Source organism: Apostichopus japonicus, chromosome 16 (genome assembly GCF_037975245.1).
Source record: "Apostichopus japonicus isolate 1M-3 chromosome 16, ASM3797524v1, whole genome shotgun sequence".
NCBI classification, from domain to species: domain Eukaryota; kingdom Metazoa; phylum Echinodermata; class Holothuroidea; order Aspidochirotida; family Stichopodidae; genus Apostichopus; species Apostichopus japonicus.
Window position 1 is genome coordinate 2438410 of NC_092576.1, and position 27518 is coordinate 2465927.

The window sequence follows — 27518 nt, forward strand, 5'->3', positions numbered from 1 at the left end:
AAACAAAAGTAGAAAAAATGGAATGATGTGCGTATGTACGTGCCTGTATGTATGTGTGTGTGGTGGGGGGGGGGGGATACCGGGGAGTTAAAATGGTGGGTTTAGAGCAAAGGATTGGGCTGGTGATTTAATTTTCATGGAAGAAAGGGGGAAATGCTGTTATCTAGAAACGCAACTGCAGAAGGGTCATTAGCAATTGCGGAAGGTAGCGTGGCTGCAATGTACAGGTGTTTGAGGCGTTGAGCGTGGATATGAAATACCGTATGGGACATATTAAACAAGATATGAGAAGTGACATTTGAGGGGTGCGGAAGAGGGTGTGAGAGAGGGTATATACATAGTTGCGTTGTCAATGCATTGGTTCAGGGCATGATTTGCAGTAAGTAGGCACAGCAGAAGGGTTTGCTAGTAGTGAGGAGGTGGGCTTGGTGGTGCAGCTGATATATAGTTGTTGCGGCATTGTTAGGGAATTCACATGGGAATATGTTAATGATTAGAGGAATAGTATTCAAAGGGTGAGGGAGGGGAACCCGGTGAAGGATATTTAGTATTATATACATTGTTTAAGGCATGTACATTGTAGGCACATCTCATTCTCTTATTAACAAATATATATTAATTTATTCAGCTTCTTAACTAATTGCGGACAATAATAAATTTCACTGTTGATGTTGTAGTTTTTTAAACTAAACATTCGGCTACATCAAACCCCCAATAACAAACAAGTTTCCAACATTTTAAGGATAATGTTTATTTTTTTTTTTTTTGCTGAATTTTGTTTTACCTACTGTTTTATTTCAATTAGTTAGTAACGTTTTTTTTATTTTTTTCTTAGATCAATTTATTTACTTATTTTTCTTTATAAGAATTTAGACCATTTTACATTTCTTAATGAATATTTTTTTCTTGAACGTTTTATTCTTGCACATTTTGAGATTAATTTGTATTCCTTCTGTGTTCTTTTTTGTAGTGTTTATTAATTTCATTTTACAGACTGATCTATTTAAGTTAGTATGTAAACGATTTATTTATTTATTATCGCTTTATTTATTTCATTACTAACTTTAAAATATAAACATTTTGATCATTTCATATCTATCCATAAATATTTTTTCTTTAATTTGTTATTTTGATTATCACATTACTTTACTTTGCATACAGAAAATAGTTAAAAACAAGAACATTTTTGGTACTTTTGTCAATTTCTCTCTTTGATTCCTTATTCAATTTTATTTATAATTATTATAAAGCAGGTAAATAAATCTATTCTCCTCTCGCGCTACAAATACTTTAATCATTCTTACTGCAATACAAGTCTATCTTTTAATTTAATTATATAAATATGTTTTTTTCTGTCTCATTTTGTCTCTTTTTTACTCTCCTATTAGTCATATTCCTCACCTGATGACTGTTCTTTCATTGTTAGTTTTATTTCTTAATTCAATTTCTTTTTCATTTATTTGTATTTATTCTACAATTATCTAAACCTATCAATAAAACCTTCAGTAATTATTAAATACTAACTATATTAATCATTCCTATCTTGTTTACATCATTAATATTAATTAGTTTTTATATTAATTACTACTATTACTTACATATTTATTAATTATACTTACCTAAGTTGCTTGAATCTTTGAGAGTGTTGTAGATAGCTTAATATTCCATTAACTTCATGTTTATTCATTTCTCTCCCTTTCTCTGTCCATATGTTCATCCTCTCTATTGATGTTATGATTGGTAGAGAGAGACCAGAGTAGAGAGTAAAATCATCTTCATCAACCTTGTGAAAGGAACGACCTAGATTCACACAGTCTATAGGAATCTGAAGGAAAGTAAATAATAAATATAATATTAATAATTATATCATAATATCATAAATATAGGTTATTATTTTACAATAATGTTTATGAGTTGACTATTTTTATTATAACTAATGAAGTACTAATGGTCCAGGCGTTAGAGGGGGTTATAGTGGGCCAGTTTAATATTGAAATTGGTGTAAAGGGGGTGTTTTGTTAACGTGCACAGTTACACTAATATATTACTTTACTGTAAAGAGACACAGTGTTGTAAGATTATTACACAAAAGAGGAACAGGAGGGTGTGCAGTGGTTCAGGGAAAAGGGTGAAGGTAGAGGGAGGGGGGGGGGGGGGTTTCATATTATGGCAGTTTTACGGTTCAGTTGTAAGTAATTCATGTTTAGGATAAGAACAAAACTGAAATATAATTAGAAATGCATGATTAACACTGACTAGAAGGAAAATAAATAATAAATAAAATTAATAGACTTCTAAACAATAAGTAAAGACACATTTCGTTTTAGTGAGGGTAATGTGAAGTCCTTTGTTTACAAGATTAGCTGATGGAGGGGGGGGGGGGTGAAGGGTGTAACAGGTTTACATTGCTGTACTTTAGCCAATCTCATAGTGCGGTGAAATAGGGGTGTCGAAGTTTGTATTATAGGTGGCAATATTTGTTTCCGTTAGTAGGGGGGTCAGTTTGGAGCTAATCTATGAGGCCTATAGAGGGATAGATACATTTCTTTTGGGTGGGGGGGGGGAGAGGTTGTAGTATAGTTGAGTATATTAGAGGGTTAGTGGGAACCAGGCAAAATGCTGTCGTATTCTATAAATTTATGTTTGATTATTATTTATTTCGTGTTGAGTCGTATTTCGTTTTGTATCAGGTTGTTTAGTAATTAAAACATGGTATGTTAACGTTGTTTAGAGCAGTAAGCTTATAGTTTATCTGTTGTGTGATATAACCTGTTGTATTTGAGCCTTGGGGAGTAATGGTGTTTCAGGTGAGGGCCTAATAAATATTCATTGATGTGGTTAATAGTTCTGGACCTATTTGTTTTTAAGGTTATTAAGTAGTTCAGTAGCTAAGAGGATAAGTTTCAGTTGCTCTAGCTTACAATAATCCACTAGTAATTTTGTTACTTTTAAGTATGTTTTACTTAATTTTTGTTTATTAAAATCTCTTATTTTATTTATCAGATCACTGTTTCTTTAGAATGGTCCTAAATTATCTAATTCTGATGCCCCCAAAAAATAATTAAAGGAAAAAAAGTAAAACCTAGAAAAGGTTATGATTAGTCACACCCTCCGCCCCTTCACCCCTCACCGACTCACTATCAAAATCCCTGATAGCTGGGGAAAATAACAAATAAAATAATGAATTTTTATGTGATTTTTCTATTTCACCGTATCCCTTCAATGTATCCTTACGTTATGTCTGGATGCTTTCTTCAGAAGTTTTATGGTTGACTTCTGTGATTGCTGACTGCTTTCGTTATCGATGACGACAGCATTTGAACACAGCTGTGTAATAGTCTGGATGTCTTTGGCCTATGAATAAAATGATCAAAATTACACTATGTTTAACTTGTCTCTCTCTACTCTAGATACTGACACGTTCAGGTTAAAGTCCTTTAAATTATATTTATATTTCATATTTGGTTTTTACGTGTCTGTCATCACTCTATCTCATCATCTCGTACAAGCTTAGCCTTCTTTTCGCTCACCTCTTTGTTAATCTGTAATTCATAAAATGTATGATTTCATATTTATTCAACTGTTTCTACGTAATATCATCATTTTGTGATACTTTCAATTACTGTGAGGATATTCTGATTGGCATATACCATTCAAGAGGTACCAACTGGCTCTCTTCCTCCTCTCCACCATATCTCTCTATTCATGTTCCTACCCGGCTATTACCCAGAGTGAACAATAGCTATTGTTTTCAATTAAGCGGCACACAGTGCCAGACTTGTATCATTACCAGCTCTAATGGGATATTGTATTGTACACGGATATTGACACTAGCAGTTAAATAGGCTATATTAATTACATAACTGGTCCATGTTGATCCTTACATACGTTTACCATCTTATCACCAACCTGTTTCCATTTACCAGACTGTAGATTAAGTAGACAGGTCTCTTCCGGCCAAAGAACTTCAGAGAAAGAAAATTACAACAAAAAAAAACATTAATACATGACTTGTCGTGCTTACCTACAACAGCAAAATAAAACTAACTGGTTGAAATATTAAAATAATTTTCGATTGTTCTTTCGTTTTGGACGAAGGGATTTTTCTCTCTATTCAGATCTCTTTCTGGTTTATTAAGTTTCCAAACATTTAAAAACAAGCAAAAATTAAATAAACTTATTGAAGGGAGAGGTTTATTGACTACTACAATTTCTTAGATAGTTTGCAATTTTGACAGTAATGTGTTTGTTACGTCACTTTGTAGTTATTAGTCATTATATTGTGAGTGATCTTTACTAAGAGTCTTTCCTTGAAGGCAACCCTCTCGCATCCTTCCCCTAACACACACACACACACACACACACCCACACACACATGTTTGCATTACATTCAGACCGAGGACCCAATTGTATTTTCCATTGTTCAAATCCACGTACCCTAACCTTAACAATACCCCACACAATAGAATTCTTCCCAGGACGTGGTTATTCTTTAGAAATCACAACCGAGGACCTGAAATTCTTTTGTTCAAGTCCTCGGACAGATAGCAAAACAAACGCACACACACACACACACACACACTGTGCCTTGTCCTCTTTGCTCGCATGTATAGTAGTAAAGATTAAATCGAATTAAAAATAAAGAAAAACAGTAAACATTCTTTACACTTTTTTTAGTCAAATTTTGTAAACATGTTTTGTTCATCGTTTCCTCATCGTACTATTGCTTATGCTTCTACCTACATAAATAAGCAGATGAAAAATCAGTATTCATTTCAAAAAATCATAACAGTTCATATGAAACGACAAAGAAATGGTACACTTTGAACCATCCCATGTACCCATACACAATGTAATAGAGTATGTACTATGGTCCTACACTTACACGTGCTTATGCATGAATGAATGAATTAATGAATGAAGGGTTTATGCACAACCAATATATAGCGGACAATGCAATACGTACACGGCTGTGCTCAAAAAAAAAAAAAATGCAAATGTTATAATATACTTGTTCCAATAATTCTCTGGGAACAATTTCCCTCCGCCCCCCCCCCTCCACGCCCAGCTCCGCCCCGCCCCCAGCCTTTCAAATACACATGAATCAAAAACTCAGCACACACTCAAATAGTTAGCTACTTTTCACGCTCATTTTAACAAAATCCCATTGTGAGCTGCGGCAAAATACCTTTAACATTCCTTGATTTTGCTGTTTCTGGTATCATCTTAGGACTGATGGATGCTGGCAGTTTACAATGATAAAGCCTGTAAAACAAGATAATAATGCAGTTAAATATGTGACTCCTCTCAAAGATCAAAAAAAAAAAAAAAAACGTTTGAAAACTTTTTAAAGGTTGTTCCTCTCACGTTACTTAATATTTTCTGAACGTATCCATCTAAGTGTTATTATAAATGATGTTTCTGTATCTAAATTATCTAATATACAGTTTACACGTTATATACATAATGATATAACGACAAAACGCTACCATTACTTTAAAAAAAAAAAAACTGTAGCCGGCATGTAACTGTGACGGTTGTGCATATTTCAAAACATTCCTGGGCCGATTTGTTCGTTCTTCTCTCTGTTTCCTATTTAAATGTGATAAATTGAAGTGATCTCCCTGTTCAAATATATTCATGGTCATAATATTGTTATTGATATGAGTATACATCCATTTAAATCCACAAACTTAAATATCAACGTGTGAGATCACTGCCTCGTTACATGTACGAGGCTCGGTTAAAATACACTGACCCGTATTGTATTGAAGTGTCTTTCACATAACTGTTTCAACTCAGATTTAAACTGTACCCATTTTACCGTAAAACTGCTGCGACTGTCATTTGTGGAGTATTTTAGTTACTATTGCTATGTTTATATCATCTGCCAACTTTCATAACAAAATATCTGCACTTTTTTACAATTTTTACAAATTTCTGTCAATTTGTATGGGTATCATTTTCGATAATGGAATTACATCAACCTTGAAGTTGGTGTCACTAATTAATTGTTACCACTGACTCGAACTACTTTCATTCAAGCAGCAGCAGGTCAGCTTAAGTCGACTCAAATTAGAAGGAGTGTAAGGGTCTTAATAATAAATTTACAGTATCTTCAATTTTATAAAATTTAACTAAATTACTATTACTAAATTATTTTTAAAAATTATTTCTAAATTTATTTTACTAAATTATTTATCATTCGGTAGATCTGTTGCAACGACAATACATAAAGCGGCCATTAATCGCTCATGATATTATTGTGCTGTGTCATGAGTAAAATCTTTTAGTTTCGACATTATGTCAGGGAATGGTCAATGGTATACCTGTTTATGGGACTGAAATTGAGGAAGATTCTTATAAGAAAAGGATTTAGCCGTTGTATCAAATGATTCTCCCGGCTGTTGCAAATGTGTTCTGTCAAATTGCCTTTTTTCCTATAGTTCTGAACTAAAACTTTAGAACTATGATTAACAGATATTTCGTCTTCTACGCGGTGTTTACGTAAAGGCGTAGCCTAGGCCTACATAAGTACCTTAATGTTAACTATTCTAGACGTAGGCCATGACCTTATTTCATTTATTGTGATCACTTCCATGCTTCATAATATATTTTTCTCCTTACCAAAGCTCTTTGAACCTCTTACACTGTACTCCATAGTTCAATAGCCCAATAACGTCTTCCTCAGTAAGTTCTGCACTGTCTGCATTTACTGATAACTTCTCCAGTGTCGAGAGGGTTGGTAAACAAAGACCAGATTGGAGCACGATATCATCTTTATCTACCTTACTGAAGGACCACTGCAGTACTAGTATAGATATTGGTATCTGCAGGAAGATAAGATCGGGGTTGTTATCAGTGGCGTCGCCAATATAGGCGTAGGAGCCCAATTTGATTGGGGAGTGGGGCAGGGGGGGGGGGTGCTGTAACGACTTGCCCGAAAAATATAACCACATTTTTTTTGCGCGCTCCGTGCACGTTCAACATGTTAATGTGCATATCATATAGGAATGCATCGGTTATTACATCGCATGCCAATAACATACAATCATTTGCCGTGTTATTACCCTTCCATATTAGCTAGAATTATTGGGGAAGTCGTTACAATCATCATGATAATAATAATATTAGTTTAACCTCTGAAAAACACATTGCACATTACTTTTCTTTCAGTAGGTGCCCGAAATTTCTCATGATATTGCCCGAATTTTCAAAACAAATTTGAGTTGGGGCTGCAACCCCAGCCCCCCCCCCCCGCCTACTACGCCAATGCCAATGAGGGCACGTGTCCTCCCAAACAAAATCCGTGCCCCCACTCCCCCCCCCCCCGATGCGATTTGTAGTGTTAAAAAAGTAACTCAAACAAAAACTTGTTTTACAAAGGAAGAAACGTATTATGTTCTGCAGTAAAACTTCTTTCACCAACATCGCAATAACCAGTTGTTTTCTCACTAACAAGGTCACAGGCGTGAATCGCTAGTGCTTAAACTTCACTACCCTACGTGAATTTCAATTTTCAACACTCTTATTCAAAAACATCACCAAAGCAATGGGTTATTTTCCATGTTTTGTATAACATTTTTAAACGCCTCAATTAAATAAAAAAAAACAAATATCAGACAGACTAAGCCCGACAATTCTTGAACATATACCTCAAGCTGAAAAATATTGCACCAGATTGCATATAAGGACCCTCAATTAATCCAGAATGTCTCCCCTCCCCTTACACCCCTTCCCCAGAACGGCATTCACGAATAAACACTGTACCCCTTAATTAAGTGCTGTGCTCTCCCTGTGCCCCCCCCCCCCATAGAGAGAAATGCCTGGCGACGCCACTGGTATTAGGTTTGCTCAATTTAACTTCAAAATCAATTTCTTTATTACATTTTATATAACAGCTTCACTTACAGTGTAACTTTTCGTGTTTGAAATAATTAAGGAATGAAGTTGCAGTATTAATTGTTAAGGTCAGAATGTTGTATTGACATGTCACCCTTACCCAGCAATCTAGATAAAACAAATCAATGTGTGTCTGAAAACATTTGATAGCTTTTAACATGTAAATTTGATCTTGTAAGTACAAAAGCAAAAACAAAAGAAAAAAGAAAGAAAAGAATTTGCAAAGTACCTCCATTTGACGCTTTAGCTTAATGCCATAAATTCTCCAGCGATTTAAATAGACTTATGGAAAATGTATTAATTATCACCTTAATTTGAGTAGCATTTCCAGGTACCATACATCTTAACCACTGGTGTATCAGAACAAGCTCCAACAACTCGAACTGTAGTTTTACAAATCACGGCTGTATGTTTTAGATTAATGTACAACTTGATCAGTTTATCATTGTCACGTAACACCAACTGCCATGTGTCAGTATATAGTAGCCCATTAGGCCTAAGATTAATGTATTATCTCAGACTCGCTTTAGTTTTAAGATTCATTTAAAGATGAATTGCTATGGTTTGCAATTGCTCCCCGCAAGTAGTAGTACTGTAGGCCAACCTGCTCAACAAAGCTGTATATTAAAGCCATATAAAGTGAATGTTATTTTCTCCTTCACCGAAGTGAAACTGTAGAACAAGGCGATGTAGTCAAAAACAGCCGACGCTCGCCCACAATCCTCACGTTAACAGCCCGCCACAGACGAAAACATCTCCCGAGAATTCAACCAGGGAGTTGTTATGGAACAACTCCCTGATTCATCACACACTCGGCCTACCTGTCTAGCTTAGTGTAGAGTAACGAGCTGGTCTTCACTGCACTGTTGTTGTTTTTGTAAACAGCTTTTCTAACTTATAGTTTTTTTTTTATGCAAACATTTGTACAGAATTTTAATGATTAATTTATAATGAAGCCACATAACTTGGTAGGGTATGTGATAAAGCTTTCTAAACAAAACGTGCACTAATGATTAACGTTGCTAAATTGTGTCATGGCTCACCGAAGTGTGTTCGTGTAAATCACTTATTAAACGCGAGACTTGATGTACTTCTGATTATAACAATCATATTTGTATCAATTATAACCCAAAGTTCATTGATGAGTTGCATAGATTAAGTCAATTGCTGCTTAAACTTCTGATCTTCAGGTAATCCATGGAATATCAGTTTAGCCTAATGCGTTCGACTTTCGAACTAACCAGGCTATGGGCTAGAGAGAAACGGGCAGCATCTTATCATGACTTTCATGTGTGCAATTGGTGGCTTAACTTGATATCCAACTCTACTACTAGGCCTAGTACTGAAGGATATGCCAAGCATAATTAGTGAATTACGCGCACTTACTGATGCTAATCTTGGTTATTTCTAAAATGAACTCTACACTGGGTCGGCGAGCAATTACGCCTACAAGGCTACAAAGTACAAGATCATTGGTATTTAAAAAAGCAACTTGACATAGGCCTACTGTAGACTAACGCTGACCGTAAAAGTTCACACCACAAGAGAAATACGTGCCACATGAATTATTCCAGCAAAAATAAAAAATAAATAAACTTAACACCTTCGTAGTCTACAATGAATTTAAAGTTAACCGAAAAATATGTTCATAGAACTGGTGTTGAATGACTATCATATTTTTCGCTATAATTAATCTTAGTTAAGGTTCAATCCATTTCTACGTGTAGACACTATTGCTACTGTTAGTACGCACCGTACACCAAATGAGCATAGGCCTACACACAGCGCTCTGAGTCTGTGTAGGACCTGGTTTAAACTTACAAGTTTCATTACAACCAAATGTTAAATTTAAGCGGTTGCCGTAGGTGTACAAAGTTAGACACTAAAACAACAACATCGACAATTACATTACATCGCGGTGATACAAATTCCTATTAAATGTAAGGCATAGCCTAGGCCTGACAACAGTTTACACGAGTTTTACTTACACTTACCTGCATATGCTATATTACCTGCAAATTACAATTGAATACAATCGTTTTGAAACATCGCTAGTGGTAATCGTATCGTTTAGAAAATCCAATAGAAAACGATATAATAATGTGATCAACAGACACATATTAATACTGAGAACAGTGCTTGTTACGTGATCCGTCCTGTAGGAACCTATAGCTGAACGTCACGGCCAAACGGCACTACCAAACCAGCCCACTGTGACACTAGAACAGTTAGACAAACACACGTAGCGTCCTGTAGGCTGTATGTAGTAACCGTGACATTCATCCTTAGAATACGTGACGTATTGAAGGCAATTTGTGGTTTCCATGGGCGCGGGGTCGGGGGAGGGGTGTATAAAATGGCTCGAAGACAATGGTATAAACCCAGCAAGCAAGTCAATATTTTAATATTTTTAATATTTTAATATACTTGATAGGATGAAAAGAGATTTGTTTTATTTTTAATCTCAACATTTTGAGATAGAAAGTTAAAAATTATGGGATAAAAAAAGCAACATTTTGAGATTTGAGGACAACTTTTTTCCTTCCTTTGTTCCTATTAAGCCTCCGTGTGTAGTTGACGAATTAACTTCCAGGGGTAAGATTGAGAAGGGTCGCTTAGCTTCCTTCATCCGGAATAGAAGGCTTTCATGATATTTCCTACTTTTTACTATTTGATTTGAATTTTCGGGGTACTCCAAAGTGGAGGGTTGGGGAGTGATTGCTCCCCTGGGTAAGTCCATGCACACGTTTTAATTCATATATATATATATATATATATATATATATATATATATATATATATATATATATATATATATATATATATATATATATATATATATGGCGTATTAAATCATGATGTGGTCTAGATTTAGTACGTTGGCCAGGGCGTACGTCAATATAGAGACTAACTTTGTCATCTCTCATTTATTGAACTGGCGAGGCTAATGCGGGTGACAGATATAAGACATGCAATATATGATTTAATACACGTATAAATTCGAATTAATACGAGGATATTAATACGAGGATAAATGCGGTGTTTGTCCTATATGGCTTTGCCATATACACGCGGCGCCGATGCAGCTTTACTGGATCGGAACGGCCGGTGTTATATTCATATATGAAACATTTGCAGTGAATTAACACGTAATCCATAATTCCAAGCGGATCTGTTATTAGGATTATATAGAACGATAATCTGACGGCAAATTTAATTTGCTTATCTATTACCGATAAATTTCCAGCTTACGATATGAACAGGTCACTCAAAACGGCTTAAATACGTAAAGTAAGCGATATCGGCATGACGCCTCCGGCTCCCCGGCGGTATGCCGCTTACTGGCCGCCGGTGGCATCTCGGCCTTCATCCGCCGGCGGTAAACCGCTTCTTTACCGAGGGCGGCTTGCCGCCTGCTCACCGCCGTCGGCCCGCCGGCGGTAAACCGCTCCTTTACCGCGGGCGGCTTGCCGCCTGCTCACCGCCGTCGGCCCGCCGGCGGTAAACCGCTCCTTTACCGCGGGCGGCTTGCCGCCTGCTCACCGCCGTCGGCCCGCCGGCGGTAAACCGCTCCTTTACCGCGGGCGGCTTGCCGCCTGCTCACCGCCGTCGGCCCGCCGGCGGTAAACCGCTCCTTTACCGCGGGCGGCCTGCCGCCTGCTCACCGCCGTCGGCCCGCCGGCGGCAGGCCGACGTCGGCAAGCCGCATGTTAGCCGACGTCGGCCCACCGGCGGGTATTAAGCGGTTTGCCGCTGCCGATATGCCGCTGGTATGCCGCCGGCGGCCCGACGTCGGCTTGCTGGCTGGGAATGATTCAGCACGTGTGTGCTCGGGTAATTGTTTGTGTGTGTGTGTCCTGGGATGGGGAGGAGGTAGGTCTCGTTGACTTTATTTGTCCGGAGCGGGCTTTAATTGTCCGGAGCGGGGAAAGGGGACAGGGGGGGGGGGTGGGGGAGGTGTCATGGTATGAGTACTTTGAGTGCAGTCAGTTTTATTTGCTCAGTATTCGCAATATATTCGCCGCCTTCAGAAAGAAAGGAAACACAAAAACTACGATAAGACCAAATAAGTATTACATGAAGAGAAGAAAACGTCTTGTTTTGGTTGTGGAGGAAGTGCAGAGCGACAATTTGTAGTAGCCGAGTTGATTTTTTTTTTGTAATAACAGTTGGTGGATTTCTCAAGTACTTTGATAACTTTAACAAATTTCATTATAGAATGTAACACTATCTTATAAGCTCATATAAATTACAATTTGGCGAGGTCGGTTGTTAGGAAATGCTACAGTATAGAAAGGAGCAAACGTGCTATAAGAAATGAATACCGGTTTGTTAAAGTTTGAATTATTTGGGCGGATCGTAAAATTGAGCATAGCCTACTACACATACACCCACCTCCACCACGGGGATAGTAGGATTCCTTACTTTGGTTGGCCACGTTATGAGATTATTATGATTTTCTCGTATTTCTGGTTATAGGAGGAAAGTCGCTAATGGCACAATGTAAGTGCGACGTAAGCAGGGCCGTCTTAACGCATGGGCCCACTGGGCCCTGGCCCAGGGCCCCGCGATGTCAGGGCCCGCGATCGTAGTAACCCCATGTCTTAATCTGGGAGGAAAACTTATTGAATAGGCCATTATGCCTGATTGAATTCGATACTTGACAACTTGTGACGAGAGTTGGTGAAACCTTGAGAGTTTGACATTAAATATTCGAATCTGAGTTGGCAACCCTGGAATATACAATGCCCCGAAGGCTTACACAGAGAAACTGTTACTCCATAACTATAAGAAAGAGGAAATTGCCTCAGCCACGAAAGGCGTAAAATTTGAAAACCGTGGGCAATACCTCACTACCAAACCTAAACAAAAGGAACCACCACTTGTGTTCAAACCCACCTATACACCCCATATCAAAACCACGCATTTGAAAAAAAAAAAAACACTTTTGAAACATTGGCACTTAATCTCGCAACACGCGGAATTATCCAAACTGTTTCCAAAAGAACCGATTCTAGCCTACTAAAGGGACCAAAATCTCAAAGATTTACTTGTTAACTCAAGGTTTGCTAGCAAAGAATCAGCTGACTCTCAAGGTTCACACGAAGTTTTTTTTTATGAGTCCATAAAAACTCGTGCACAGAAAATAGATGCATTTTGAGAACGAGACGCCCAGGCCGAATATAAAATATTCAAAGGCTACTACTGATGAAGCTCCTCCTATAAAGTTTGAGGGCAGAAACCGGTCTAGTTGGTCATAAGAACCGACGCTAGTCTCTCTTACTATTAACAGTACACTCACTTCACCTAATATAGGTGCAATTACGTTTCACCATGAGGAGCATGCTAAAAATACTTCATGTTCTTGGCGACTACGTTGCGTTAGATAGTGTAAAACCGCCTACACCCCCCTTTCAGTTGAAAGACTCAACACAAGGGTGTTACAAATGGTGAGTCCAGTATTGTTAGGGAAGGGATGGAGGGCAACTGGAAGATTCCTCTTCTAAAATGTATTTTTTAGATATATCACGTATGTTATTCAGCTAAAGTTTTATGCTTTATGGGCGACAAAGGGAGGGGTGGTAAATGCAGGCATGTCTATGCTTGAGCGATTGTCAAGGATGTCAATTTTTCACGCAACTTTTTTCGAACTCAATTGATTGAGGGGCCCCGCTCCATTGCCGGGCCCAGGGCCCGGTGATCTCTTAAGACGGCCCTGGACGTAAGCACTAAATGGTTAAAACTTAGAATTCTGTGAGATTGCGGAACATCGTGTGTGTATACGTTCAATCCTCCCCTGATATCGTATGTAACCTGCGCAAGGAAAATTTCTGCCACATGCGTACGTCAGAACCATTTATGTACCTTGCGCGAATGACTGTAATAAAGGGCGCAGCTCTGTAATAGCATCAGTGGAAATGTTCGATACTTCGATGTTTTCACACAAGTCAAACACGTTTTTTAAAAGTTTAGCAGTACTTTGCTTTCCCGCTGTTAATAAGACGCTATTCAAGAAGCGATCGATAGTGAAAATTAAAGTAAAACTTTGGAAATAAATGGCGGAATCTACCAAATAGTTTCTTCAGGGCTACAATTTCTACAATTGTTCCTTCTAAAATGCTATACTGAAATATGAGTGTTGTAGCTACAGTCAGGTCACGATGTACAAACCAAGGAAGGAAACCATTTAGCATATAGGCCTATTCAGGCGAACATTGAGGAACCGCGTAAAGACTTACTCTAAAGTAGAGATAAAATATATTCGGTGTGTGAAGGTATATAATTAATAAATCGCAGTAATTATTGGTTAAGAGCCTTCAATGGAGCTCTGCACAAAAAAGGATTCCTTAGCCTTATTTAAACTCATTATGCTATCCAGATACACTGCGTAATTCGCCATCCGAGTACGGGAACATATATACCATTGATAACTAACTGTGTGTATTTCGTCATTAACACATAATTTGGGAAGGACTACGTCATACATGAGCATTATTTAGTTTCAAGCCGTACAAATGCATTAGAGTGTATTTTTTGGTCAAGGAGATTTCCAATGAAAGGTAGTGCAATGATCTCGTTCGGCAGTTGATGGGTTGATAGTGCACCGATTTCATTCGTACCGCCACTAATTCTGTGTAAGTGAAAGTTGTTGTCTATCTGTACGTCATTATATCTCATCGAATGTTTGCCAAAAGATCACAAATGGAAGCAGACTGTACTGGCTGTCATCCTATTTATATCGTATAAGACTCCTATTAAACTACCGGGTCAGGAACCTGGACTATGTTTACTTCTCGGCGGGGGAGGGTGTAGGCGGCGTTAATATCCCCATCGTGAGGGCAGAATAAAAACAAGTGCTATCAAAATCACTCACTTGAAAAGAGATATTGTAAATCTTATATTGTATAGTACATAAATATACAACATGTATGTGCGGTACAACCGAAACCATGAACCTTCTTCAACATTATTTCAAAAGGAGCCGAATATAATATTGGCATTCTTTCTTGAAAATTGATAATACATTGAATCCCATGACCTTCGTTTTACCCATAGTTACTTACTGGCACAATTAATGTAAAGTGTACGATCTCTGGACATTTACACACATGGTCACGCGATAGTACATCATAATATAGTCCAAGATCGCAAGTAGGATTTTTAATGAACGGTTTTGGGCGTATTTGGAATAAATACATGCTTTGTGGATAGCTATACTCCCTGATATAGTATTTATCAATGATCGGAGCATTCTATAACTAAATTGTCAGAATTGATTTTAAATTGTTTTAAGACAGGCCATAATTCCAATACAGCAAACACGGATACAAGAATAACTTACCAATAATCGCTGTCATAACTATAATTGACATCGTACATATGCATGTGTAATTTGAACGCACCGACGGAGACAGGTTCGACCATGATGCATTGTGGGAGCAACATATCCGAAACTCACGCGCAATTTACAATTATGCAATATAATGCTTAGTTGTCAAAGTAAATATATTACGTTCTCTTTCAAACTGTGTATGTCACAATTTCTCCCTATCCCAGCAGTGCATAGTCTATTCCACACGCCTTCAGATATCGCGATTCCTTCCTTCAGTAGGACGGTATTGTCCATCTGTGGGTTATTATGATTATTATATTTCTGGTTATAGAAAGATCGTCCTTAACAGGACAATGCCAGTGAGAATATATGAGCTTATAATTCAGCGAGATTGCTGGAACAGTGGACGAACATACCGTACGTACGTACATTGGGTCATTCCTCTCACAATGACATAATATACCTCGCGCAAGAAAAGTGTCTGCATCATGGAAACATCAGTGTCATAGATTGCTCTTGCACACATTAATGTAACAGAGGGCGCAATTCTGTATAGCACAAAGTGAACATGTTCGCTACTTTCAAAATATATGGTGGTGCATTGTGGGAGGAGCTGAGTAACATTCTAAAGTCATGAACAGTTAACAATCACGTAATATAACGCTTTATTTGTCAAACAACTAGTTTAGGTACAGACTCAATTTACAGAGACAACATATAGTTGCGATTCGTTTGCATAATGAATATACCCTGAATAAGGGTTTATATTTTTATATTTCTTTTAACAGACGTTGCGATGAATCGGAGTTGTTTTGGCGACGGATCACTTCTGAACTGACTGTCATGAAAGAGTTTCACAAACTGCATATATAAGTAAGACTCACTGCATTTACAAACAAAAGACCCAATGTGCCCGATGGGATGGCGCGATCTCACAGCCCTGACCGTGCCAGGAGTACTGAGTAGTTGTGACAATGCCAGGGTACTCAGTAGCTGTGACAGTACCAACGTACTGAGTAACTGTGACAGTGCCAAGGTACTGGGTAGTTGTGACAGTGTCATTGTACTGAGAGTAGCTGTGATCTTTTCAGGGTACTGTATAGCTGTGCCATTGTCAAAATACTGATTAGCTGTGGTAGTACAGAGGTACTGGGTAGCTCTGACAGTGTCAGGGCAATGAGTAGCTGTGACCGTGCCATGGGTACTGAGTAGTCGTGACATGTGCCAATGTACTTGACATGTGACAGCACCAATTAACGTACTGAGTAACTGTGACCGCTTGTTAAGGTACCGGTTAGCTGTGACAGTGCCAAGGTACTGGGTAGTTGTGACAGTGTCATTGTACTGAGAGTAGATGTGATCTTTTCAGGGGGCTAAGTAGCTGTGACAGTTTCAAAATACTGATTAGCTGTGGTAGTACTGAGGTACTGGGTAGCACTGACAGTGTCAGGGCAATGAGTAGCTGTGACCGTGCCATTGGTACTGAGTAGTCGTGACATGTGCCAAGGTACTTGATATGTGACAGCACCATCGTACTGAGTAACTGTGACCGTTTGTCAAGGTACCGGTTAGCTGTGACAGTGCCAAGGTACTGGGTAGTTGTGACAGTGTCATTGTACTGAGAGTAGCTGTGATCTTTTCAGGGGGCTGGGTAGCTGTGACAGTTTCAAAATACTGATTAGCTGTGGTAGAACTGAGGTACTGGGTAGCTCTGACAGTGTCAGGGCAATGAGTAGCTGTGACCGTGCCATGGGTACTGAGTAGTCGTGGCATGTACCAAGGTACTTGATATGTGACAGCACCAACGTACTGAGTAACTGTGACCGCTTGTCAAGGTACTGGTTAGCTGTGACAGTGCCAAGGTACTGAGAGTAGATGTGATCTTTCCAGGGTGCTGAGTAACTGTGACAGTGTCAAGGTACTTGGTAGCTGTGACTGTGTCATGGTACTAAGTAGTTCTGACTGTGCCAGTGCACCGAGTATCGCTGAGAGTACCAGGAGTACTGATTAGCAGTGACGGTGCCAGGGTACTGAGAAGCTCCAACAGTGACAGGTTACTTACTATCCCTGACAGTGCCAGGGACACTGAGTAGCTGTGATAGTGGGAGGATACTGAGTAGTTTTGACAGTACCATGGTAACTGAGTAGTTGTGACAGTGCCAGGGTACATATGAGATGTGACAGTGCAAAGGCACTGAGTGTCCCTGACAGTTTCAGGTGTACCGAGTAGTTCTGAAAGTGAATGGGTTCTGAGTAGCTATGAAAGTACCAAAATAGTTATTACCTGTGACAGTGCCATGGTACTGACTAGCTGTGACAGTGTCGTGGTGCTAGGTAGCTGTGACAGTAGTTGGTACTGACTAGCTGTGACAGTTTCAGGGTACATACAGCTGTGACAGTGCAAGGATACTGAGTAGTTTTGACAGTGCCATGGCAACTGAATAGTTGTGTCAGTACCATGGTACTTAGTATACATGACAGTCCCAGGGGTACTGAGAATTTGTGACAGTGCTAGGTTACTGAGTAGCTCTGATAGTGTCAAGGTACTTAGTAGCTGAGTCGGTGTCAGGGTAGCTGTGACAGTGCCAAGTTACTGAGTACATCAGACAGTGTCAGGTTACTGAATAGATGTGATAGTACCAACGTACTTAGCAGCTGTGATTGTAGCTAAATACTGGGTAACTGCGACAGTTCAATGGTACTGAATAGCTGTGACCGTAACAATGTATTGAATCAATGTGACAGTGCCAAGGTACTGAATAGCTGTGACAGTACCAAGTGACTGAGTACATCAGACAGTGTCAGGTTACTGAATAGTTGTGATAGTACCAACGTACTGAGCAGCTGTGATAGTAGCTAAATACTGAGTAACTGCGACAGTTTCATGGTACTGAATAGCTGTGCCATTACCAATGTACTGAATCACTGTGACATTGCCAAGGGACTGAGTACATCGGACAGTGTCAGGTTACTTAATAGATGTGATAGTATCAACGTACTGTGTAGCTGTGATAGTAGCAAAATCCTGAGTAGAGTCGACATTGTTGGGGTACTGAATAGCTGTGGCAGTACCAATGTACTGAGTAGCTGCGACAGTGCCAAGGTACTGAATAGCTGTGACAGTACCAAGTGACTGAGTACATCGGACAGTGTCAGGTTACTTAATAGATGTGATAGTATCAACGTACTGTGTAGCTGTGATAGTAGCAAAATACTGAGTAGAGTCGACATTGGCAGGATACTGAATAGCTGTGGCAGTACCAATGTACTGAATCAATGTGACAGTGCCAAGGTACTGAATAGCTGTGACAGTAACAAGTGACTGAGTACCTCAGACAGTGTCAGGTTACTGAATAGATGTGATAGTACCAACTTAGTGAGTAGCTGTGATAGTAGCAAGGTACTGAGTAGCTGCGACATTGGCAGGGTACTGAATAGCTGTGAAGGTACCAATGTACTGAATAGATGTGACAGTGCCAAGGTACTGAGTAGCTATGACAGTGCCAGGCTACTGTTTTTTAGAGATCACATTAATGTTCGATTACATAGTCTAAGGCTTGAGTATGCCATGACATAAATTCCTAATACTTTTGCTTCATCTATTCTTACAGATACCTGATCTGTTTCCCTACACAAGCTGACTATATTACTGTGAACTGCTATTCTTCGTACTACCCCCAAATATGTTATTAAACTTGATTTTTGATCGATGAACTATAATTCTTTAGCATTCAGTTATAATCGTTTTAAATACCTCTGCTTATTTTAGTTATAAGCTCAATAAGCAGAATTGTAACTACTGCTCCATACAAGTACAATTCTATTTCTCTCTAATAACGGTTCCAGTGTTCCAGAATGAGGTACCGTTGAGGCTGATTAGTTGAGATCATTATCATTTATTTGGAATGTATGGACTGTAACATACAATTTGAACTTGCATTGATTTCGTGAGATATGCACTATCATGTATAAGAGAAACAATTTGGTTGAACGATTTTGATAAAGTGATATTTAATTCTGTCATGCTGCAGGGTGGATTTCTTTTCTTTATCTGAGTGCAGTGTAAATGCAAATGTATACAAATATCGAAAATTATTCATACTAAGACTACAGTGGGACCTCTCTTAGGGTATTCAAAACTACCAAATATAAATTAAATTTAATCTGAGAGTCCTATTAGAAAAAATATCATCAAGGGGAAAATGTTTCTCGGTTAGCATTTCCCAAAACTGTAGGTGACAAAAGTATGTAAAAGTTTGCTTACTTCATGGCTTGATGCTATCTGCAGGAGCTGTATGGTAGACCTCTGCAGTAACTTGCTGTGCTCTTTACTGATCTTGACTCGTCTTGAGCAGAGCTCTTTGACAGTGTCTACGATGCCTTCAACATTTCCACTCTGTTCCAAGATGCAAAGGATTGCAAACTTGTCTCCATCTTTCTTGCTTTTCAAATATTCGATGATTTTCTTGCCAGCGGTGGAATTCAACCCACAAGCGAATCGAAAGACGTATTGGAGATCAAATGGATCCATCTTCCCAAGAATTGGTTCCAGGTCAGTTGAATCTTCCACCTTGCATAGGATATCCACCACACGAAATGACGCGAACCATTCACAGAATAGTTTATGGTAAAACCTTACTTCAATCTTCATCTTATCGCTCTTACCAGGTGTCTGTCCATCTGCAATATCATACATCTCCTCTTCTACTAGGATACCAACAAGAATGTACTGATCATAAAAATCTTGACCGAGTCGTTGGAGGAATTCTACTTGGCTCCAAGTTATCTGTTGATTCTCTTTACTGAGCCCTTCGAGAGCGATTTTATCAAGTTCACTGTGATTATGCTCTAAGAATTTTGAGTATTCTTTAGCATTGAAATCTTTGGATTTGTTTCTCGTGTGACTGTGAAAGCAATTCATCGCGTGGCGAAGGAAGTCAGTAACAGATTTAAATTTCTGAAAACCCTCTATTTCATGAGTCATGTGAGAAAACATAGTAAATAAGAGAGGAATCTGGCAGAGGTCATCAAGAATGACATTTTCCTTGAGACCTTTCTTAACTTTAGCAATAGCTACCTCATCATCTCCACAAACAGCCTTACGGATGTACTGATCACGCGCAGTCTCATCAAAACCAGTAAGTTTAAATCGTTTGGTTTTGGCTCTGTCATACTCATTAGGTAGATACCTGGTTGTCAAGGTAACGTCAGATTCTTGGAACATCTTGTACTTGATAATGCGTCCTACGTCATTTTCCTCATCATCATCTGTTTTCAAGCCGTACACACTTTTCTCGTTGGTGTCTCTGCCTGGGTATTCATCATAGCCATCTAACTGAAATGCTACTGACTTGCAACTTTCGAGTATCTCCTTGATGTCTCTCTCCTTGACCCTGTATTCTCTTGGCACCAAATATCGCTTGATCGCTCTATAGATTGACGGAACATTACCCAACTGTCTAAGTCTGAGTAAAATAAGAATCTCTACGTCAGCGAGAGGTGAATCTTGGACACCATTACACCAGTCATATGCTAACTGCAGGGTAAGAGTAGACTTCCCATACCCAGGCTCTCCTTCGATGATACGTCTGTTACACCTTCTATGAGGATCATTGAATATATTTTTGTAAGAATCTAACTGTTCCCATGATGCATCTATACCATACGATGTAGCACTGTCACTCAGTGCAACCACACCGCTCTCGACAAATATCGTATTTACACAAAAAAGTCTGTCCTGTATATAGGGTAAAGGTTTTACGGAGTCATAGTAAAGTTTATACTTCTCTTTAAGCCCATCAATGAGTATTTGTTTCTTATCTGTGAGAAAAATAAAACAAACAATGATTAATAAACGAAACAAACAGGCCAACACATCACCAGCAAGATAGATTCTTTGGTTATAAATAAAGTAATGCAATCATTGACCGTTGAAGAACCGACTGATCAGTCAGTTGATCTTACAACGCATCTTAGAGAGTTTCTTAATGTTGGTGTAAGTAATATGGTGGAAATTCAAATTGGTGTCTTAATTGGAATATTAACTTTTAATATAATACGCATATTAACGTGAGTATGTATGGAGTTGGTGTACCCTTTTTATCAATTCTATTTCGTCATTTAGATTCATTAGAATCCATATTTTAAATTAATTCAGTTTACATTTCGATTCTTAACTAATTGAATCGGTGCTTTTTCTTCCTAAACATAAAAGCCGCATCATGGATGTTTCATGGAACGCGTATTTTATGTATTTTATATGAGTTTACGATACACCTTAAGTAAAAGACACGGAGTTGCAAACACGAAATGTGGTATCACGGTTTCAAAATATCAAAGCTTTGCGAGCATGAAAATCGACCAGACGCATACGTCAAGCAAGGATTTAACCATTGCATTATGTAAAGAAAAAATGATATGTGGTAATGCAGTAGGTAAACTACGTTTTAGATAAAAAGTGTGGGTTATTTTACATTGCATCACAACTCGAGTTTTTTCATTATACAATCAAGTGACAATTCAATACTGACGTTTGAAGTTACTGAAGTTAATAAGCTGAAGTTGACACCACCACATTAAAGTGAATGGTATTCCTACCTAAACAATGTTTCTAAGAATAGAACGCTGGGCAGATGGGGACGAGATTAGTCATTGATTGATACAGTTGTCGGTAATCTGTCCTTACATGCCCCTACATCCTCCTCCCCTCCCAGTCCTTGAATCAAACAAGTAAGAATAGTGTGACAATAGTCACTAAGAAATCGTCAAGCTGTCGCAGGTGATGCTGCAAAGCTAAACAATATTGCCTACCTTCTATAGTCAGTGGGTCTGAATACTTCTTTCTGACAGGGGTAGTTTGTTTATAAGATGCTCGGAAGTTTGTGTTTGTTGAAGATGATGCTGCGGGGGTCTCACGGTGTGGAATACTCTCAAATTGTGATGCAGATGCTTCACTTTGAAATGGTTGTCTTGGTGACGAGGCATCCCTCAGTTCAGGTGATTGTGAGTTCCGATAAGCTCCTGGTGTTGTGTCTGTTTTAAGTCCTCTCTTCGAACTTTTCTTCTTTGAACTTCGATTTCCCATATTTTGACCTTGAATAAGTAACGGAAGAAACTCAGTCAAAGTCGATGTAGCCTTATGGAAAACATTCAGCTCATTGATATGTACCTAGGCTTTGACACTCTATATATGTTTATCAACTAAACCACGTATCGAAGAACTCGACAAAAGGAGCTTAAAATGTTAAAAGTAACTTCAACTAACCAAAGGCAAATCATATTGCACCGCAGAGCACGTTGGTAATTCATAATAATAATACGGCAGGTATTTTTACGACGCCTAGGCGATTAGGAATGTGTGAGAAGCCTGTAGGGGCTTATTGATTACACCTTTCACGTCGGGTGGCTTCCAATTCAACATTTCATCTCAAATTTAGAATGTTTTTCTCCTTATTTTGGAAAGTCATTTCAGATGGTAAAACCGTACATTGCTCTTGCACGGAAAACCCACCTTACTATGATCCGGACAGGGATCGAACCCCGAACCTCCCGATTGATAAGCCTCATTGCTTCAAATGCCAACGCCGTAATCCACTCGGCCACAGAAGCGGTAACATTCGTGATTCTATAGCTTTTATTTCTTCTATGTATAAATACAAAGTAATAATAAAGCTGCAAATATGCCGTCTTTATTCATTATTTCAATATACGGTTTAATATCTACTTGTACGTGAGCGGTCTGATAATGACCTGGATCACGAAAGCATATATAATCCTTCTTGACTGTTTCATGAAAGTTCGTTTCCAATATCGTTTGTTATAACAGTAACTTCTGTGGGATGAATGTTCCGCTATTAGCAAAGAATCGTATGAAAACATGTTTTGTAAAACTTTGTTACCGAATTGTGTACACAAAAGAACCAATTATTGTTCAAAGTTTGCCTTCCAAATATCCTGACTTACATTACAGTTTTAAAAAAAAACAGGTATTTTAGATTTCTAGGAATCCAATTTATAGATTAATATATGAGACACCCTCCTTATATTTAATTCATGTAAAGAAAAAACACTATGCGGCTAAATGATGCATGGCCCGGTGATCCAACGCAGTAGTAAACAACGTTTGCTGCCTAGATTCAACAAGTACACAATATACTGACCGACCTGAGAAGAAACTTAATGTAGTTCACTATATAAATCAGATTCAAGACAATAAACTATATAATGGAGATGAGAGCATTCTCCTCCCCATGAACTTTAGCAAAATGGCGAACGGTATACTAACCGAATAATAAACGTTCTGTAATGTAGACCTGGTTATTGACCGAGCTCAAGGTTCATATTTATATATTCGCCTAATTGCTCTTTCATCAGATTTATACTTCAGACTAAACTCTTCAAACATTCAACAGTTCGGCATTGAAAATCCAAATCAATATGAGGCAAACTTGTCTGAAAGAATTATACAGACTTTAAGAACGTGTTGCACAAATATGCTGAGAGGAACTATTAAACTTTGATATTTATAAAATATCCAAGATATTAATTAGTGCTTATTTGACGAGAACTTTTAAGATCTATAGATAAAATCATGATATTATCAGGCAACCAAGTTAACGTTTGGCCTTCGAGAGCTAACTAAATTTATAGTGTGACATCAGGAGGTCTTGCAGTTTAAATACAAACAACATGAAAACTTCTTATTAAATATTGCCTCTTTTAGTACGTAAACTGTAAAACGAGTTTTACGAAGAAAATTAAGACTGCCACTCTCCATTATGACGTGCGAAGTTGACCTGGAATACTTTGATCAAACGAGTTATTAGTACAATTAAGAAGGAATAACTGAGATATTATAAATGCGGTTTGTAAAAGCAACAAATAAATTCAAAAGCTAGAACGGAAACCGAAATTTTGTAGTTACCTCGAGATCACAAACTTTGTGTATTATAAAGCTCAGTTTATAATCACATTATAATAATGTAATGATCCTTTAACTATACTTGATGGTGTGTTGTCATTTGAGCTCGCAGTGAGAATATGAAATGATCGGGCGGTAAATAAATTCTTATCGTAAACGCCTAAAGAGTTTGTTTGCTTTGATTAGTTTGTAAACCAGTGCAAATGGTAGTACAAACCCCAGTACAGTCTAAGTGCACCCAAACCGAAAATGAATAGAACAGAATTTACACAAATTGTCATTTAATTTGCAGAACATTAATAATTAAACACAAACAGAGATATTCCTCTATAGTACAAGAATAATGTCTTATTAGTTGATAAATGAATCTTTAGTTCAGAGGGACTCTACTTTTACATGATCTGATAGAAAATTTGCCTTCATTGAATGCTGAGTTTATTCAAACTAAATAAGTTTGGTAGCAGCATTAATAATTAAACACAAACAGAGATATCCCTCTATAGTATAAGACTAATGTCTTGTTAAGTTTATCACCGAATCTTTACTTTGGAAGACTCTACTTTTACATGATCTGATAGATAATTTGCTTTAAATTCATTGAATGCTGAATTAATTCAAATTAAAATAAGTTTGATGGCAACATTGGTTGAATGTTATAAATTTTACCTCAATCTTCCAAATAATATACCATCTATATACTGCGCATACTTTTCATAATACAGAGGAAATGATTGAGTGAAATGTCTACTGCAAGAACAAACAAACTCATCTTTAGTATAACGAAAGCAGATGTCAGTAGAGGAGCGTTTTTAAATTTGTAGTATAATTATATTTGAATACTGTTAAAATTAACAGGAAAACCTTTAAGCCATAGCCATTACTGAGAAATATGATATAGGAAGGTACAATAAAAATATGTTTGCATGTTATTGCATACCTTTATAAGCCTTAAGTTGTGATACATTTTAGTCACAGAAGGCCGGGGTTGAGTTTTATTGTATTTGTGTCCTGCTTTATTAGTAATATTTCTAATGCATGTTACTACTTTAGATCAATCCATATGAGCCTGTTGTTTGATTCATTAACAGTAAATATTACAAGAATAACTAAAACTATATCCATTTATATATACATACTATCACAAATATGATTAACTATTACAGTAAAACAGTAGCCAATAACAGGCATGAAGGGTTACGTTAATGGTTCAACTTTTATAGAAAACAATAATAAAACATAATACCGTAGTTTAAAATAATTCTGTATCGTTAGTGCAACTCATTGCCCTTGATATTAATTGACTGAATTATTAGAAACAAATTATTGCCGCCGGCAAACAAGAAGTTAACAGTACTATCCAACTATTGTTAAATATTAGTTATGTGTATATGATATAAGTTTGCAATCATTCTTACGAAAGATATTAATATCACGGACACTCTGTGTGTCATTGTTAGTTAACTAGCTTCCTATCCCATAATTACTTGATTTTCTGAATATTTTCTTTCTGTATAGTTATACTTGCTGTGACATTAGATCGCTTTTCAACATTAAGGAGTAGTATGATCGTTATTCTTGATAACATAGTTACAGAAACTGGTGGTCTGGACAAGAAACGGACTTCGTGAATGACGATATTGTGTCTTTATACGATTTCCACATTGTTAAAGAGAATTTCGTGTACATTGAAAATAGCTATCAAAGTATCAACCGGCTCTGAGGGTAGATTGTTTTCCACTATGTCATATTAGCATATAAAGTCGTGGCTACAGTCGATTTCCTTAATATTTGAAATGCTAAATAGTAAAACGTGTAATGTGTTATGGATTATTGTGGAGAGGTCCGCCATTTCAAACACCAGGCATGATTCATAAAATTCGAGAAATATTCATGAAAAAATACTTACCTAAGAGGAAAGTTGTTCACCGTGTCAGATAGAAATGTGATTATCAAAATGCATAATTGAAATCACGGCAATCTTCTCCGTTTACTTGAAGAAATAGCAATAAGGTACGGCCGGTATTCAGTGAACACTCCTTATTCAAAATGGCGACTGGCTAAATACCAAACGTCTCTATCGTCTTACTGGTTATTGGTTTAGCTCGATGTTCATATTTACATATTCGTCAAGAAGTTGTTCAACTTATTTTTATCAGATTTGAAATGTAGACTTTACAACTTTTTATGGTTCATTTATGACTTTTGCATCAGCGGGTTGTGCTTACATTATGGTGGTGCTAGCATATGGGGTATATGAGGTGATATATTGATATATTGGTTGAGCTCGATGTTCATATTTACATATTCGTCAAGAAGTTGTTCAACTTATTTTTATCAGATTTGAAATGTAGACTTTACAACTTTTTATGGTTCATTTATGACTTTTGCATCAGCGGGTTGTGCTGACATTATGGTGGTGCTAGCATATGGGGCATATTAGGTGATAAAAACCACGGTAATTTATCACCCGCCAGGGTAAAACCTAATACTAATATAGTAAGAAATATCTCGTACAAACTAAGATAAGGTGTATTGTTGCCAGGAATGAATAACGTTCAGCCTTTACCATGCAACCATATAATTATAGGCTTCAGTAAATAACGAGTAAGCCTGATCAGTAGTACGATGTGTCAACCGAAAAAAACAACATATATTTTACATTGAAGGAGAGCAAATAGTAAAACGTAGCTTATCTGTATTTCAAGATTATATGTGATGGGGATTATACACTAGTATATATGCAATTTCGGCCCTCCAAACAAGTGAAGAGATATGTACTGGTTTATTTGCAATTTCGGTCCTCCAAAAAAGTGTAATGATATGTAAGCTTTTATAGAATTTAGACCATCCAAACTCCATGAAGTTGAGAGTAAAAAACCCGAATAATTTTGTTTTCAGGAAGTGGTTTAATTCGCAAGAACATAGCAGAAACCATTGTATGAAGGTCTATGTAGGGTATAAGTTCATTAATTTAGTTGCTAGAAAACATGTCAAAAATAGTAACATATTATGTACTACTTTACCCAACGTAACTTCCTGTCAATTCCCATGTGTGGATCCAAAGGGATGAGGGCCTGCACAACTCCCACCTTGTACACTCCATAAACAATTTAAAATGTAGTTATAAGCAACCATCGGCTTCAACGTCCATAGGACGACATCCACTCTTTTTAATAAATACCGGATACGTCCTTGATTTCCTCAGACTTCACAAAGCTATTCTATTCTTTGCAATATCCTAGATAATATTTCTTCAACCCTTTACTTACGTCTCTGTTCCATAAAAACATATGTATTGAGTTGATACAGATTGGCATTCAAAATATTGTCGTTGTAATTTACGTCACTAACATGATACCGTAT

General features: G+C 37.6%; 2 protein-coding genes across 8 annotated transcripts in view; both read right to left on the bottom strand.

Moving 5' to 3' along the window:
- LOC139983717 (uncharacterized) overlaps positions 1–26242 on the bottom strand; it is a 33238-nt gene extending 6996 nt beyond the window's left edge. The window contains exons 1-9 of the mRNA XM_071997450.1: positions 26062–26242; positions 22959–23085; positions 22046–22327; positions 19500–21055; positions 6628–6830; positions 5189–5265; positions 3910–3965; positions 3235–3354; positions 1620–1825 (exon numbers count right to left, since the gene is read on the bottom strand). Coding sequence (XP_071853551.1) covers positions 1620–1825; positions 3235–3354; positions 3910–3965; positions 5189–5265; positions 6628–6830; positions 19500–21055; positions 22046–22319 — 2492 coding nt within the window. The 5' untranslated portion in view covers positions 22320–22327; positions 22959–23085; positions 26062–26242. The remainder of the gene's footprint in view (positions 1–1619; positions 1826–3234; positions 3355–3909; positions 3966–5188; positions 5266–6627; positions 6831–19499; positions 21056–22045; positions 22328–22958; positions 23086–26061) is intronic.
- LOC139983650 (uncharacterized) overlaps positions 1–27518 on the bottom strand; it is a 468492-nt gene that overhangs the window by 218952 nt on the left and 222022 nt on the right. The window lies entirely within an intron of this gene.